General features: G+C 44.0%; 1 protein-coding gene across 3 annotated transcripts in view; it reads left to right on the top strand.

Annotated features, from left to right (window-relative positions):
- Positions 1-1,245: 1,245 nt before the first annotated feature.
- Positions 1,246-17,137, top strand: part of CFAP91 (cilia and flagella associated protein 91) — a 29,991-nt gene continuing 14,099 nt past the window's right edge. For 2 of the 3 annotated variants that reach the window (XM_035140435.2, XM_035140433.2), the window contains exons 1-10: positions 1,246-1,397; positions 3,960-4,036; positions 5,709-5,866; positions 8,719-8,802; positions 9,738-9,794; positions 10,966-11,147; positions 14,670-14,847; positions 16,256-16,413; positions 16,529-16,711; positions 16,968-17,107. In XM_035140435.2, the coding sequence (XP_034996326.1) occupies positions 1,295-1,397; positions 3,960-4,036; positions 5,709-5,866; positions 8,719-8,802; positions 9,738-9,794; positions 10,966-11,147; positions 14,670-14,847; positions 16,256-16,413; positions 16,529-16,711; positions 16,968-17,107 (1,320 nt within the window). In that variant the 5' untranslated portion in view covers positions 1,246-1,294. Of the gene's footprint in view, positions 1,398-1,616; positions 1,720-3,959; positions 4,037-5,708; positions 5,867-8,718; positions 8,803-9,737; positions 9,795-10,965; positions 11,148-14,669; positions 14,848-16,255; positions 16,414-16,528; positions 16,712-16,967; positions 17,108-17,137 lie in introns of those variants that run through there. The other variant, XM_060269149.1, reaches the window with a different exon arrangement.

The following is a 17,137-nucleotide window of genomic DNA, read 5'->3' as shown; positions in this document are numbered from 1 at the left end:
AATGGAATAATAAAGCGCAATATTTAGCAGACCCCAAAAAAGAAAGAAAAAAAGAGAGAGAAGTATCACGCTCCAAAATGCTTTCTGACAGAGTTACTGTATTTGGGACTGCAAGCTCTTCAGAACAAGCGGCCTGCCCTCTTGTCTTCATAGATTCATAGAGTTGTGGAGGTGGAAGGGACGACGAGGGTCATCTAGTCCAACCCCGTGCAATACAAGATTCTTCTGTAAAGTCCTATGATCGCTGACGATAATATGCGAACAAATGCAAATTTAAAACCTAAGGGAATTCTGAACTCCTTTCCCTCCCTCTCCTCTCCTAAAAGAAAAAGGGAAAAAACCGAAAGAGAAATTAGCGGCGGTGTCTCTGATATGATGATCAAGACCTGACCCACTATTGGAAGACAAATGCCCTAAGTAACACATGGATACGAGCATTATATCCGATGTCCTAAACATCGCTTTACCTGCCTTGTAAAAAAGAGGGGGGAGGGGGAAATGATAATCCCTAATGATAATCCCATAGCTGAGCAGGGGGGGGGGAGAAACCCCGCAAACCCCTGATACAAACTAGCGTTGAGTTGCAGAAAGGCCCGTATGGTCAATCTGCCCACCGCCACAACTCCGTGCAGAAGCTTTGCATGCAGCAAAGCATCGCATCAGCATCCCAAATTACCGAGAAGACGGGCAGGGCGCGCACACATCCTTCCTAGAAGAGCATCCTTTCTTAAAACTTGGGGTCCCAGTACGTTGTTGGACTACAACTCCCATCATCCCTGACCACTGGTCTTTCTAGCTAGGGATCATGGGAGTTGTAGGCCAAAAACATCTGGAGGGCCGAGGTTGAGGAAGCCTGAGATAGGCTACTCCACACTTCAGAAGAATCTTTATTTGCATCAGCCACTAGCCATAGCAATAAAACAAAATAAAATGTACTGAAGACAGAGGAAAAAACTTATACATTTGGGGGGGGGGTTTACATCAATAATCAAATAATTGCCCTCACTAAGCATCTTGTAGTTTTTGCTGTCACCAGATCATCTTGATCTGCTAAAAAAAAAAGGACACAGCAGCAATGGTTGAGCGATCCAGCATGGACAAAAATAGAAGGGTAATAAAATAACCTCACTACTCAATACTTGATAAAGCGTGCAAGCTACTCTACACCATTTCCTATCTCTACGGCTTCAGGTGTGCGAGCGAGGCCGCGCCCCCTCCCAGCTGGGTCCCTGCGTTGCTATGGAAACGGCTTCGGCCTAGGAGCCTCTGGTGGCAGCGGCGGAGAGGCGCCAAGATGAGCCGCTCGGTGACGGTGGGGCGGGGGGCCGCGGTGGCGCACCCTGGGTCTCGCTACCGGAGGATCGTGGCTCCCAACCGGGCCTTCGACTTCATCTACGGTGATTCGCGGGAGCTGGGGAGGGCTGGGCTGCGCGGGGAGCCGGTCCGTCGGCGGGGAATGGGCACAAGGCCAAGCGCAGGGGTGGCAGTCTCAAAGGCAGACGCGCTTTTCGTGGATTACGCTGCCTGCAAGCGCTGGAAATCGACGGCAATGACTGTTGTCGTGCATTTATCTATACCCCGCCTTTTTCCCTCACAGGGACTCAAGGCGGCTTACAGACAAAAATAAGAACAGCTGAAAACAGAGGAGGGAAGGACGCAATCGTGTTTAGCACACAATTATACACGGAGATGCATTAAAAACCACAGATAATTACTACGGTATAAATAGAGCACAGGAAGTGGCATTGTTATAATTATTAATAATATTTTTTATGCCTTGCTTTCCCCCCAGACACAGGGACTCACAAGCAGTTTACAGATAAAAATGTTGTTTAGTCGTGTCCGACTCTTTGTGACCCCATGGACCATAGCACGCCAGGCACTCCTGTCTTCCACTGCCTCCCGCAGTTTGGTCAGACTCATAAGAACAGCTAAAAACAGCATGGGGAGGAGGGAGGGACGCAATCGTTTAAAAAACAACCACCACAATTAAACATGGAAATACTGTACATTAAAAAGCACAGGTATTTACAATAAAGACAGTACAGGAAGTGGCATTGTTATTCTTTTTATACCCTGCTTTGTCCCCTGACAGGGACTCATAAAACATGGGGGAGGGGAATAATCATTTGAATATACAATTAAACATGAATAGAATTAAGACTAAAGCGCACCCATAAAGATATTCAAAGTTGTGCTTCATGGGAGCAGCGCCCTACAACAGGCACACAAAACCACAACATGCCATAATAAAGGTGGATTATACCTTCCCTTCCAGTGGAGTGCAGAAGACAGGAGATCATATTCATTTCCAGCTTTAAAAAAGTTACCAATGATATTTCAGTCAATAGTTGTAACTCATGTTAGATCACATTGGTCTTTACCACCACCACCACCCGCTGCCCTTTGTGAGTGTTGCAAAGTGGAATTTGTCCCCCCCCCCCTTGCTACCTTAACACCTCCACCCCAATGTGTTGGCTGCAGGTACCTGTTTCACTATGTTTAGGCATTTCACTCCACATCCCCAATGTGATTCCTGGAAATGCAAATTGGCATGAGATTTTATTTTCCCTATAGTTAACCTGTCATGCCCCCCCCCCCGCCGATTTTGCTGTACAGTCATTTAGGAAGCTATTATTTCCACCAGTTTTTCTGACGCTTTGACACATAAATAAATAATCAATATTATTTACCTGTTTTCTGGTTTTTGTATCGCAGCCTTTTAACAGCGCTCCTCATCCAAAAAAGCAAGAAAATTATGATATTTCCTTTCCACCTTTTTTATTGTGGTAGCACATCTGATTTGATTGATTGATTTAATTTCTATACTGCTTAATATATTAGAAATTTCTCTAATTGGTGTACAAAAAAACTGAAGCAACAGAAAACTTAAGCAAACTATTACATTTTTAAATGTTACGTTAATACCAAGTTACTCATACGTTATATTTAAAAAAATCAATTCATTTTCCTTCTGACACACCTTCTCTCTCAACCTCCGGGTTCTCACCCAGAGTCCAAACAAATTCTCAGCTCACCCATAAAAGTCTCTCAACAAGAAGGGTTTGTGGAAATAGCGGACATCACCCTAGTCTCTCTAGAGGGTGGTTGGTACTTCCTCAGGCTGCCCACAGCTGTGCCCCATTCAGCTGCACACTCCACAACCAGCTTCAGGTATAGCAGGTTTGTTGATTTTTCCAAGGGGCCCAAAGAATGGGAAAAGGTACTCCCCACATTCACAGCTCCTTCTTGAACTGCACATACACATCCCAACATGAGGGCTGTAAACAGCATACTCACCTTTTTATTGTGGCATCCGCATCTGATCCTCTCCCTCTGCCCATGTGGTTGCTGGAAAAAGGAACTTAAACCAACTATATTCCCCAATCTTCCTTTATTTTGTTTAGATGTGTAGTTCCCACCCTTCCCAACCCTTAAACACCATAGTGCTTAAACAGCAAGTGACATGCAAAGTGCACCTCTCTAAAAATAGGAAAACAGTGGGAAGTGAAGCAAAAATTTAATCAGAAGTGCCAGATAAAACACAGTGCTTAACCTGGTTCAACTATTATAAACAACATTCCCACCACCAGCCAGGTGTGCCACAAGGGAACTAGGAGGGGCTAAAAGGTACACACCCTTTTAATTTTCCATGGCAGACATGACACGGAAAGGGTAAAGAAAATAGGCTGCCATGAAGTGTGCAGGGCAAATCATGGGTCAGCACTTTTCTCTCCAGACTCCAGGTGAGCACTACCATTGCCAAGGCTAGCTTGAGTCAGTCTTGGTGTCTGCAGTGAGGCACTGGAAGCACTCGTTGGTAGCAATGTTTCTACTGAGTCACCAGTTTCAAAATGGAAGAATAGCTGGGAGGAAGGGTAAAGGTCCTATACGTTTTCACTCAGCCTAATATTCATAAGTTTAATGAAAATGTTTCTTTTTTTATATATGTGTTTTAGATCCATTATATACACTTTCAAGTGAGAGAGACCATGCACAAGCAACTGTCCAGTCTCATCTGCTTCACGATGAAATGGTAGGTGATTACAGTTCTTTAATAAGTAGGTGATTTAAACAGTTCTTACAGAACTGTACTCTCATATTTCTATATATTAAAAAATACATTTGCTGAATAGCTTTTAAATTTAATGGACGATGCAGAGATGGAGAACCTGGCAGCAAAAATAAGAGTTTCAAAAAGATGAAATCTTTGTTGAAGAGTAGAGGTTCTTTTTGGACTGTTAGAGAAAAAACTACAGCCAAATGAAATTGTTAGCAGAATTTGAATAATAGGCAAGGGAAGCAGAATAAATTAGTGATAAATATAAGTTATAATACAGTAGTATATCAATGGCAGTTATGGCAGCAGATAAAGAAGCACAACAGGAACATAGAGGTAAGGATGGGAAGTCAAAATGTAAGAAATTATATTGAAAGTGAATTGAATTATGTCAAATTCTGTGTAAACTAGTAAAATTATTTTTTGAAAATTAAAAAATACATTTGCTGAGGGCTGAAATTTGAAATATACTTCATAAGCAGAGAAATAGCTTTAAAGACGGGGCATTATCTATATATGACACCAGTAATGATGTGTATCATTTTGCCCACCCACATATTTTTTATCAATGCTGGCAGGAGGTAATTGAACCAGAAAAAGGCTGCCAACCTGCTAACACTGAGGGACACTGGAAATATATACTGTAACTCTTTATATAAAATTGTTACAGAAAGATTTTGAAATTATTACATGGACTTTAAATAAAGGCAGTGACTGTCCATGGCTACTGTGAAACATTTCTTTTCAGATTCCTTTGTAATTTATAGTGTAAACTTAAAAATGGCAGTTGATTCTCTGTGGATACACATTGGTAAGGTTTCAGTTACATGTGTTAAGGCTTGGCGGTGAACGTGTTTATTTGTCTACTATACATTACTAGGGAGAGAATTTCCAGAAACAATTTTTGTACAGTGTTACCTCTGGTTAAGAACTTAATTCGTTCCAGAGGTCCGTTCTTAACCTGAAACTGTTCTAAACCTGAGGTACCACTTTAGCTAATGGGGCCTCCTGCTGCCGGTGCGCTGCCACCACGCGGTTTCTGTTCTCACCCTGAAGTAAAGTTCTTAACCCGAGGTACTACTTCCGGGTTAGCTGAGTCTGTAACCTGAAGCGTTTGTAACCCAAAGCGTTTGTAACCTGAGGTACCACTGTATCCTGGAAAGTCCTCTCTCGTCAGTGCAGCCTTGTGTCTGTAAGATGTTAGGCATAGGAAAGCTATGACTAAAAGGAAGAAGAAAAGGCACTACCTGTAATTAAAAAAGCAAAAAACTTTTTGATGCAAAAGGTTTTGCAGCTCTGACCAGGCCTGGGATGCAAAGGAACATTTTTCCTTTGCAGCCACTGCTTGATTTCAAGCCAGACTGCTTGATTCAAGCCCATTTGCAAAGGGACTTTTTTGTTCAAGGCAAAGGAGGAATTGGAAGCACAGTTAGAGGGTTTTCAAATCTTTCCATTAAACTGGCATCCAGTGGTTGACAAGTAGACAGCCCTGCCCATCTGTCAAGTGGTCAGCAGTAGTGGAGGAGCTCAAGATCCTGGTTATTTCCCAATATTTATGTTTCCACACAAATACTAGCTCTTGTGATGTTATTCTCCATATATTTACCTACAATATTTGCCTTTTCTATCTTTTCTCCATATAAAAAAGAGGAAAGTGCCAGCATTTAAAACCATGTTCAGTAACCTGATCCACTATCCACCGTACTCTATGCAATTAGAAGAAATAAATCCTGTTCCCCCATTCATTGACCGAAGATGGAGAGGAAGGGCAGAACGGCGCATTGAGGCTCTTCAGAAGCTTGCTAGGTAAGTGTCCTCCTGAGTTGTAAATGTTTTTTTAAAACAACTGTTTAGCCTTAGTTACATTTCCCCATAAAGTAGGTAGACTCTTGGCATTAATGTAGCTTAGCCTTAATTCTAGTTTAAATATGGCTGCAAAAACAAAGAACCATTTTTTACTTTAATTTATTTTATTTATTGGTGTGGCTCATTCACTTCAGTGCTGATGGTGATCAGACTACCCATCTCTTTGCCATGATCACAAACTTCACGTACAGCAAAACTTTTCAGATGGTGGCTTTAGGAAATGGCCAAATGAAGGTATAACCAAATGGCATAATTTCAAAGCTGAGGTCATATAGTGTGAGGACATAATACAGTGGTGCCTCGCTTAACGAATGCCCTGTAAGACAAATTTCTCGCTAGATGAATGGATTTTGCGATCGGAGGTTGCCTCATAAGACGATAGAAAAATGAACCTCCGACTGCAAAGTCTGCTGTGTAGTGAGAAATTGCCAGGGCTTTTTGCCGCCTGCCTTCCCCTTGGCTTGGGGAAGGCAGGCGGCAAAACGGCCCCACACCGCCACACTTTGGCTCCGGGGACGGAGCCGAAGTGCGACAGTGCGGGGGCTGCGAAGGCAAGCAGCTCTGTGCCAGGCAGCGGGGAGAAGCAGCTTTTCGCTTTCACACTGCACCGCTTCGGCTCCAGGGGACGGATCCGAAGCGCGGCAGTGCGAAAGCCCCTGCACAGCAGCAAGCTTTTTGCCACCTGCCTTCCCCTTCGCTTGGGGAAGGCAGGCGGTGAAATGCCCCCGCACCGCCGCACTTCGCCTCTGTCGGGCGGGGGGAGGGAGAAGCGAAGGACCAATCCGATCCTCACTTCTCCCTCCGCCCGCCCAACAGAGCCAAATGCCTCAAGCCCCCTACAATCCCCGCTGTGTGACAGGCGGGATGGGGGGGGGATGCGCAGGAAAGATCCTGCGCTTCCCCCCCATCCCGCCTGTCACACAGCGGGGATCGTAGGGGGCTGCTTGGGGAAGGCAGACAGGTAGGCGGCAACAGCCCGGGGAAGCTCCGGGGCTGTTGGCATCTCCCTGCCTGCTTCCCCGAGCCGTAGCGCATCGGGGGACAGAGCCGAAGATCGGCGGGCGCTGTTTGCCGGGGTTGACAAGCCCCGGCAAGCAGTGCCCGCTGATCTTCGTGTGACAGGCGGTGGGGAAGGCAGCCAGGCAAGAGAGCAAGCGCCTGCCTGCCTTTCCCGCCGCCAGTCCCCTGGAGCCCATAGGAACGCATTGATTAAGTTTCAATGCATTCCTATGGGAAACCGGGACTCGCTAGACGAAAAATTCGTTACACGAATTGACCCGTGGAACGAATTAATTTCGTCTAGCACTGCACCACTGTACAGTTTCAAAGACCTGACAGCCCTTGTTAAGTATTCTGCTTCATTTTTATCCTGCCTCATCTGGACAGAAAACCCAAGAAAGCTAGATATACAATATTTAAAGCAACAGAAACATAGGAATCTGCCTAATACCAAGACAGACCAATCATTGGTTTGTCTAGCCCAAAACTGATGACATTGACTTGTAGTGTAACAACTTCAGACCAAAGGGAATATGTCAGTGGTTGAGGTTTCTGACTGATTTCAAGGGCAGCCCCAAATAGAATGCATTATAGTAATCAAACCTGGAGGTACTGGTAACAAGAGTGAGAATGACTATGGTGATGGTGAGGTCTGGCCAATTTCGGAAAGGGTATAGCTAGCAGACCTGCTGAAGCCGATAAAAGGTACTGCTTGTTACTGCTGCCACCTGAGCTTCTATAATTAGTGCCAATTCAAGGGCACACACCTTACCTTTTAGGGCAGGTGTGGGGAAACTATGGAACCGGCAGATGCTGTTGGGCTCCAAGTCCCATCAGCTCCAGCAAATAGTCAGGGATGATAGGAGTTGTAGTCCAACATTGGGTAAACCACAGGTTCTCCATCCCTATTTAACAGGCAGTCAAACCCCACCCATAACATGCTGCACACCTAATTTCAAGACTGAAGGACACTAAATACCAACACTTTTGTCTTGCCTGGATTGATTTCCATTTCAGCCACAAGTGACAAAGTTTAGTGTTTCTGCTGCTTCTCTGAATATGATGTAAGTGTGAGAGGGCACTAGGTGTCACTAGCATAATGTTGGTTCCATAGCTTCAATCTCTGTGCATCTTTACCCAAGAATTTCAGCTAGAATAGATGGTGAAAAGATAGAACTCTGTGGGTCCCCATAGGGGCTGTGCATTAATCTCCCAGCCCTGCTTTCTGAGGTCTACCCTCTAGAAAGAAGTAGAAAAAAGAAAAAGGTAAAGGACCCATGACAGTTAAGTGCAGTCGCGAACGACTGTGGGGTTGCAGCACTCATCTCGCTTTACTAGCCGAGGGCAGCCGACGTTTGTCTGCAGACAGTTTGTCCGGGTCATGTGGCCAGCGTGACTAAGCCACTTCTGGTAAAACCAGAGCAGGGCACGGAAACACCGTTTACCTTCCCGCCGGAGTGGTTTAGACCACAGCGCCACCCACGTCCCTCTAGAAAGAAGTAGTGCCATTTAAAAAGTGTTTCGCACACCCAGAGAAGTCCAGGACAATCAAGAGGGTCATACTTCCTCTGTGCATCTTGTGACACATCTCTGACCATCTTTGGGTGACCAGGGCAGTTTCCACCCCACCTTTGAGCCAAAAGTCCCATTGAAAATGATCTACATAATAACCAAGGGAGTCTGGAACAACTGTCCGTCCAGGAGATTCTTAGACTGGTTCCCTAATTTATATATTGTATTCTAGCAGGAGATTAAAATCAGTTTCTTACCACACCTTCTTCTTTAAAAAATAGATCTCAACCCTCACTTCAGATTCCAAGAATTGAATATGAAGATCCTGATGTTAGTGGAAGGAATCGCTGGAAGTATTTTGAACGGTGGGAACTGAACAGAGCAAATCATACTCTGTTGCAATACATGTTTTTATCATGACCAAATAAATGAGTACAGTACTGCACCAAAATATGTGGAAAGGACATTTCTGTCTTTCAGATTCCCAAGGCACTCCTAGACTTGGGAGTGTCTTGCTCATATTGTTTGATTTCATGTGTGTGTGTTAAGGCTGTCAATCACAAGAAGCACCTCCTGTAATCTATACCATGTTAGACATACGCTTAAGTAAGCTTCTAGCTTTTCAGACTGTGTTCAGAGTCTGTTCTCAGACATTTAGTAGAAATGCTCATGGAGAAGTTCAGTGATAGGCGTCGGACGTTTGGGTTCCAAAGAAAGTTTGCAAACCGGAACATTCACTTCCAGGTTTGTGGCGTTCGGGAGCCAAAACGTTTGAGTTGCAAGGCGTTCGACAACCAAGGTACTCTGTTATAATTCACATTGAGATGTCTCATGGGAAGCAATTTGTAAATGAAATAAATAATTACTGGTGTTATTATTGTTAATGCTAGTAAATAATACCATGCCAGCCATGCAAGATTCAGGGGTGTTTGTGCAGACACCCACATGTCTCCATCCAGGCAAGGAAGAGGCATCACCAGAGTTTGAGGACATGTTGCAGCCAGGAGGACACAGAGCCAGACTTGTTAAGGGTGTAGACTGAGCGGGGGGGGGGGCATGGCTGGGAGAGTCTCATGGGCGAGATAGAAAGGCCTGAAGGACCACAAATTGGCACTCTTAAGCAATATCTTAACTCTAAATATGAGAACAGTGACTGAAAAGTGTCCCTTACAACTGAAAGGTAGCTAAATAATAAGCTTGTTAACAGACCAGGCAGCCTGGGAGAGCTGTGCTAACTGAGGAAATGTTCTGCTTGTTTGCTTCACTGAGCTAGCCTAAACTCACTTTTCTCTCTTTTCAGACCTTTCCTCCCATTTCATAAGCCGATGCCACTAAATGTTGTTTATGCAATGTCAAAGTAAGTAATGATCTGCTGGCCTAGGTTTGTTCTCACATTGTGCTCCCGTTGTTTTTCAAGAAGCTGATGTTTCTAGTATTGAAAAGTCAAAAAAAGAAAGAAAGGAAGACACTTTTGTCCGTAGGAGAGAGTTGGCTGTTCTTAGTTATCTGATGATTGGTTGGTTGACTGACTGAATGATTGGCGAAGATAAGGAGGGAAACACAGACTTCCCAATCCCTATAATGACCCTGTGGGATGCATGCAGACGCCACCCCAATTTGCAGGTCCAGTTACACCTTGACAAATTAGGAAGCAAATTTATGTGGGGTGGGGACTTCAAGTAATTTTTTTGCGGGGGTGGGAGGGAGTTGTGCTTACTTTATTAACTGCTGATGGGGTCTTTTTTGCTATCATAGTTTCAGGTAGCACTTCCTGGAAAAGCCACAGTGGCACATCCAGAGAGTTTCATGCTATATTATGACTGTAAAAGTTTTATAGTAAACAAAAATAACCAGATTGTCTGTGATGCAATGCTGAGAGTGTGGGACTGTGACCATAGAGACCTGGGTTCAAATCTCTGCTTAGCTGTCAAGCAACCTGGGTACTCTCATGCCAGCTTTCCCCAACCTGATACTCACCAGATGTTTGGGGCTACAATGCCCATCTTCTCTAGCCATTGGCCGTGCTGACTGTGACTGAAGAAGAGTTGTAGCCCCCCCAAAACGCATCTGGAGGGTAAGAGGTTGTGGAAAGCTGTCTCACTCAGACAAACTACCTCACAAGATTGTTTTGAGGACATTGTAAAGTGGTACCTCAGTTTTTGGAAGTAATCCGTTCCAGAAGACCGAGTTCTGAAACGTTCGAAAACCGAAGCTTCAATATGGAAAAATCAATACGGAAGCTGCGTGACATGTTTGACTTTCAAGGCGTGTTCAAAAACCAAAGCATTTACTTCTGGGTTTACGGCATTCGAAAACCAAAATGTTTGTCAACGGAGACATTTGAAAACTGAGATATATTACATTATATTACATTGGTAATATAAACATGCAGTAAACAAGGCAATTTCAATAACTGTGGTCTAATTTTTAAAAATAAAATTAAAAAGTTTTTTTAAAAACAACAACAATGACCTAAAATGGGTGGAAACATTTTGAAATGTATTGTTTTGCTCTCATTTGCTTTTTAGGCCAGAGTCATACATTGACAAGCTGAAAGCCAGGGACAAGCCATCTTATCTCATTTCACGAACTGTGGGTACACAGACAGATTATCGGGATGGTGAAGCTCAGACAGATCCCTACAGCCCTGAATATGTGGTGCCTCCAGGTTCAATACCTGAACTCCTGACCCTTGTCACACTGACTTGGGGTGAGTTGAGCAAAGTACTGATGGTCATATGAGGGTTCTTTCTGACTTGCATGAAGCAAAGACACAATTTTCTCAATGTTAGAAGATGGGCTTGCTCCCACATTCCACAGACGAAATGGACCCAGTTCCCTGATCTATTACCAGAGCATTTGAGTTGGTTATAAGTTCCTCAGTTAGGCTCAGCAGATTTTTAGCAGTTCTAGTAATGCAGATAAAGCTAAATCTTTTGCATTGTACATTGATTTTAATTCGTCAATAGTTTCGGCTTTCTTATTCCTGCCTGTGCTGGTGGCTAAATGAAGATTCATTCTTTGTCCCACTGATTTCAGTGGAACTTAAGTGCTATTAATTTTAACTGGATGTGAACCATAGTATTGTGCCACAATGGAAAGTTCCTCCCAATGTTTTTGTTATTACTATTTTGTTATTACATTATTATGTTTATTTGTATGCTGCTTTCTCAGTTTACAGAAACAGTAAATGAAACAACAATATATAGAAAGACATTCATCAATAAGAACATTTAGAAAAAAATACACATCTAGCTTACAAATCTTTCACTAACAAAACCAAATCCCAAAAATATCAGTAGCAGAAATTGTTGTTGGCATCCATCTGTCTAGAGAGACAATGGAGTGTGCCTCCAGGGATGAAGTCAAACTGCTGTGTTAGCAGCACCAAAGTTATCTCACTGGGGTGTAAGTCTGGGCAGTATGTCTGGAGGTTCTGGGCTGCCCAGAGGACAATATCTTGGCCTTGCTGATGTGGTCCAAAGGAAAGCAGAACAATATGTTTGGCACCAGCTTGGCTGCAGGAGTTGCTGATAGGAAGCCTATAAGGTGCCATCCAGTGCTTTTTTTCTAGAAAAAAAATTGTTTAGGGGTACTTTCATTTTGATTCAAGAAAATCACCATTTTATACAGTGAGGGGGGAAAGTATTCGCTACACTTGATCTTAGCCAAATGGCCGATATCTTTTATCTTAGCCAAAAGGCATGTCAAAGGCTTCGAGGGGGGAAAGTATTTGATCCCCTCCTAAATTTTCCCGTGTGCCCTCTGACGAAGAAATGACCAGTCCATAATTTGAATGGCAGGTTTATTGTAGCTGTGAGAGACAGAATAACAACAGGAAACCCCCCAGAAATCCAGAAGACAAAAGTCAGAGATTGATGTGCATTATAATGAGTGAAATAAGTATTTGATCCCCTATCAACCAGCCAGATGTCAGGCTACCTGGTATCTTCACTGTATGTAACAAGCTGAGATTAGAAGCACCTGCTGTAAGGGAGAGGCCTTACCAGTAATCCCAGCTCATTACAGTACCTGTACAAAAGACACCTGTCGACAGAAGCAATCAATCCAGCAGATTACGAACTAGCCACCAAGACCAAGAGCAAAGAGCTGTCCAAGGATGTCAGGGACAAGATTGTAGACCTGCACAAGGCAGGACTGGGCTACAAGACTATTGCCAAGCAGCTTGGTGAGAAGGTGACAACAGTTGGTGCAATAATTCGCAAATGGAAGAAACACAAAATAACTGTCAACCTCCTTCGGTCTGGGGCTCCATGCAAGATCTCATCTCGTGGAGTTGCAATAAACAGGAGAACGGTGATGAAGCAGCCCAGAACTACACGGGGGGAACTTGTCAATGATCTTAGGGCAGCTGGGACCATAGTCACCATGAAAACAGTTGGTAACACACGATGCCGTGAAGGACTGAGATCTTGCAGAGCCCGCAAGGTCCCCTTGCTCAAGACAGCACAAGTACAGGCCCGTCTGCAGTTTGCCAATGCACATCTGAATGACCCAGAGGAGAGGTGGGTGAAAGTGTTGTGGTCAGATGAGACCAAAATCGAGCTCTTTGGCATCAACTCAACTCACTGTGTTTGGAGGAGGAGGAATGCTGCCTACGACACCAAGAACACCACCCCCACCATCAAACATAGAGGGGGACATATTACGCTTTGGGGGTGTTTTTCTGCTAAGGGGACAGGACACCTTCACCGCATCGAAGGGACGGTGGACAGGGCCATGTATTGTCAAATCTTGGGTGAGCACCTCCTTCCCTCAACCAGGGCTTTGAAAATGGGTTGACAATTGGTATTCCAGCATGACAATGACACAAAACACATGGCCAAGGCAACATAAGGAGTGGCTCAAGAAGAAGCACATTAAGGTCCCGGAGTAGCCTAGCCAGTCTCCAGACGTTAATCCCATCGAAAATCTGTGGAGGGAGCTGAAGGTTCGAGTAGGTACACATCAGCCTCGAAATCTTACTGACTTGGAGAGGATCTGCAAAGAGGAGTGGGACAAAATACCTCCTGAGATGTGTGCAAACCTGGTGGCCACCTCCAAGAAACGTCTGACCTCTGTAATTGCCAACAAGGGTTTTGCCACCAAGTACTAAGTCATCTTTTGCAAAGGGATCAAATACTTATTTCACTCATTATAATGCGCATCAATCTCTGGCTTTAGTCTTCTGGGTTTCTGGGGTTTTTCCTGTTGTTATTCTGTCTCTCACAGCTACAATAAACCTACCATTAAAATTATGGACTGGCCATTTCTTCGTCAGAGGGCAAACGGGCAAATTTAGCAGGGGATCAAATACCGTACTTTCCCCCTTCACTGTCGGGAAAAATAAATACAGTAAATGGACAAAAGTACAAAGAATATGCATTACCTCATATTACACAGCAGCTGACAGCTCACAGTAACTTCCATTACTTCCAAATCTCCCGTTAGATTCACAAAATGTTTAGGGGTATGTGTACCCCTGGGTCTCCCCAGAAAAAAAAGCTCTGGAACTGTCTTAGGGACTCTGCTCTTGATTTGTGGAGGGTTTACTCCTTAGCATTTTTCTGAAGGTATCTTGCAAGGCAGTGGGGATTTAGGAGCAGAGATTTCTGCTCCTTTAGAACAGCTGTTTGTTCCAGGTTGACAAGCACATTTATATTTATATTTATATTTATATTTAATTTCCAGGGCACCTTACAACAAAACACTATTAAAATACAGTGTATAATAATTAATAACAATAAAAGACAGTCATGGAACAACAACGTTCTTAGCATTAAACAATTTACAACCCAGAGTTAAAGCCTAATTAAAAAGCCTGACTGAATAAAATGTTTTCATCTGGTGCCAGATTCAAAGTCTATCAAAGCAGCAGTACAGTACAGAAAGGCAGCAGAAAGTGCAAGTTGCATTTGTCTTAATTAACATTACAGCAGCAGAAAATATGCTCACATCTTCTGTTATCTCAACTACCTACAAGCGATGAACAAGCAGGCTCTCTATTTTATTGGCCAGGTTCTGCAGGAGAAATCTGAGTCTTATCATGAGTACTGTAATGAGAGCATCTGCATTTAGTCACTTTTAAAAAAACACCGGCTTTTGGCCACCTCAGAAGTGTATGTGTTTTTCATACTTCTGTTGAGGCAGGTTTTTGCATTGTGCTTTATGAATTATAGCACATTCATAAAAAAATAAGCTATACACTCTTATTGTTTCCTGCCCTTTGAAGGTCGGGGCCTTCCAGCAACCCAGGCAGAAGTGGAAGTGATTGAACGAGCCAGAGAAAAACGTGCCTGGGAGCTAACACTCCCACCCCTCAGCGATGCTACACAGATTGCAAAGAGGCGGAGGATGATGGAGGAAATGGAGAGGAAAGAGTGGGCCTTCCGGGAAGTAGAAATAGAGGAGTAAGTGTTTAATTTTTACCTTCCTGTTTTCGTAGCCCATGGTCCCAAAACAAGCAACCAAAACAGGTTCTGAACAGAAACAGTAACTTAAGGAGGACCATCGCTTTAACCACGATTCAAAGTGTTGGTGCTGACCTTTAAAGCCCTAAATGGCCTTGACCTAGTATACCTGAAGGAGCATCTCCACCCCCATCATTCAGCCCGGACACTGAGGTCCAGCTCCGAGGGCCTTCTGGCAGTTCCCTCTCTGCAAGAAGTGAAGTTACAGGGAACCAGGCAGAGGGCCTTCTCTGTAGTGGCACCCACCCTGTGGAACGCCCTCCCATCAGATGTTGAGGAAATAAACAACTACCGGTATCTGACTTTTAGAAGACATCTGAAGGCAGCCCTGTTTAGGGAAGTTTTTAATTGTGCTTTAAATATTCTGTTGGCAGCTGCCCAGAGTGGCTGGGAAAACCCAGCCAGATGGGTGGGGTATAAATAATAAATTATTAGTATCATCATCATCATCATCATCATCATCATCATCATCATCGTATCCATGATGGATAAGTTAATGATCCTCCATGTGCAGGTGTCCCTAGAGATTAGTTTCCAAACTGGGCCATGGTTAGTGGTATATAGTTGATTTAGATTCTTTGTCACCATGAATCCTAGATACCTAAGTTTGGTATGGTGTAGGGACCCAGGTGGCGCTGTGGTTAAACCACTGAGCCTAGGGCTTGCTGATCAGAAGGTCGGCGGTTCGAATCCCTGTGATGGGGTGAGCTCCCGTTGCTCGGTCCCAGCTCCTGCCAACCTAGCAGTTCGAAAGCATGTCAAAATGCAAGTAGATAAATAGGAACCGCTACAGCGGGAAGGTAAACGGCGTTTCCATGTGCTGCTCTGGTTTGCCAGAAGCGGCTTTGCCATGCTGGCCACATGACCTGGAAGCTATACGCCGGCTCCCTCGGCCAATAATGCGAGATGAGCGCGCAACCCCAGAGTCGGTCACGACTGGACCTAATGGTCAGGGGTCCCTTTACCTTTACCTTTACCTTTACCAGGATTTGAAAACCCTCATTATCCTAGACTGTCCCCCCCAGTGGGATGTTTAAAAAAAATATCTGATTTGCCAAAATTAAATTTCAGCCCAGCCACCTCTTGAACAGACCTCATAGGTTCTTGACAACCAGGTGCTTCTTTTTAATTAGCGGGAAATGTTTGTGGAAGTGGCCACCATACATAGCTGGCGAGCTGCATTTATTTTATTGGGTCATTGGTTCTGCAAGCCATTATAAGAGGTGCATGATAAAAATGTGCACTGGATATTTGAAACAAAAAAGGAGAAACATTTGTTATAGGTAAATCATCTAAATAAGGGTGGCAGTAGTGTTTGAGATCTGTTGAACCCTCTTCTTTTTTGAAGATTGCAAGAAGTTAGACTAGAACTCTTAAAGGCTTTGCTGAGGAAAAGGGAAGAGAACCGCAATGAACTGATGGTCACTCGCTTGGATGCTCACTGGTTTAACCTCATGCACGAAAAAGAAGAAAAAATTAAAAAAATTCAGCATGAACATATAAAAGGTAACGGAAATGGGAATGGAGTAGAAAGTCTACACCGCTGTCTGCTTTCCCAAGCTACGGAAAGCTGATACAGATTTTCATTTAGATGTGCATCTTGTCTGAAATTCCTTCTCAGCAATCAGAAGACTGATAGCCAAGGGGAAAAATGTGGAAGGAAAACTGGATAAAAGAAATGTCATCCGAGACTACACTGAATTTGATTCACAGCCTTACGCTCCTCTATCAAGAATTGGCTACTTTCCAGACAATAGTGCCGACCGTTTCATAGTGAAGAACCCCTTTCTCAACACCTATCAAGGTCAGTCATGCTAAGGAAATCTTCTAGTCCATTTTCCCTCCTAGACACGTGTAAGCTACAAAGGACATGCAGACTTAATCTCCTTTCTGTTCAGGGGAAGGTCAGTTTCATGTGCTCTGTAATATCTGTGCCTGATAAGGCCATATTGGATCAAAGTGAGTCATTCTCTTTCATCACAATTCCAGTTTCTCTTTTCTTCTTCTTCCCCCACTTCCGCTTCCCTCCCACCCCAATGCTTGCATTCTATCTTTCCTAGGATTACTTGAGCTGGAGGCATCTCTTCCTGACTCTGTCACTCAGCCCCGAACTGAAGCTCCCAAAAGGAACACCACCACTAAGGATGGGTTTATTAAACGGTCGGCTAGACTAGAATTGGAACTGGCACAGGTTTACCAGGTACAATGCTTTATGTGAGGCCATTGCAAC

This window comes from Zootoca vivipara, chromosome 16 (assembly GCF_963506605.1).
Source record: "Zootoca vivipara chromosome 16, rZooViv1.1, whole genome shotgun sequence".
Taxonomy (NCBI): domain Eukaryota; kingdom Metazoa; phylum Chordata; class Lepidosauria; order Squamata; family Lacertidae; genus Zootoca; species Zootoca vivipara.
The sequence above is the reverse complement of the archived record's forward strand: the minus strand, read 5'-3'. Positions and strand labels throughout refer to the sequence as shown.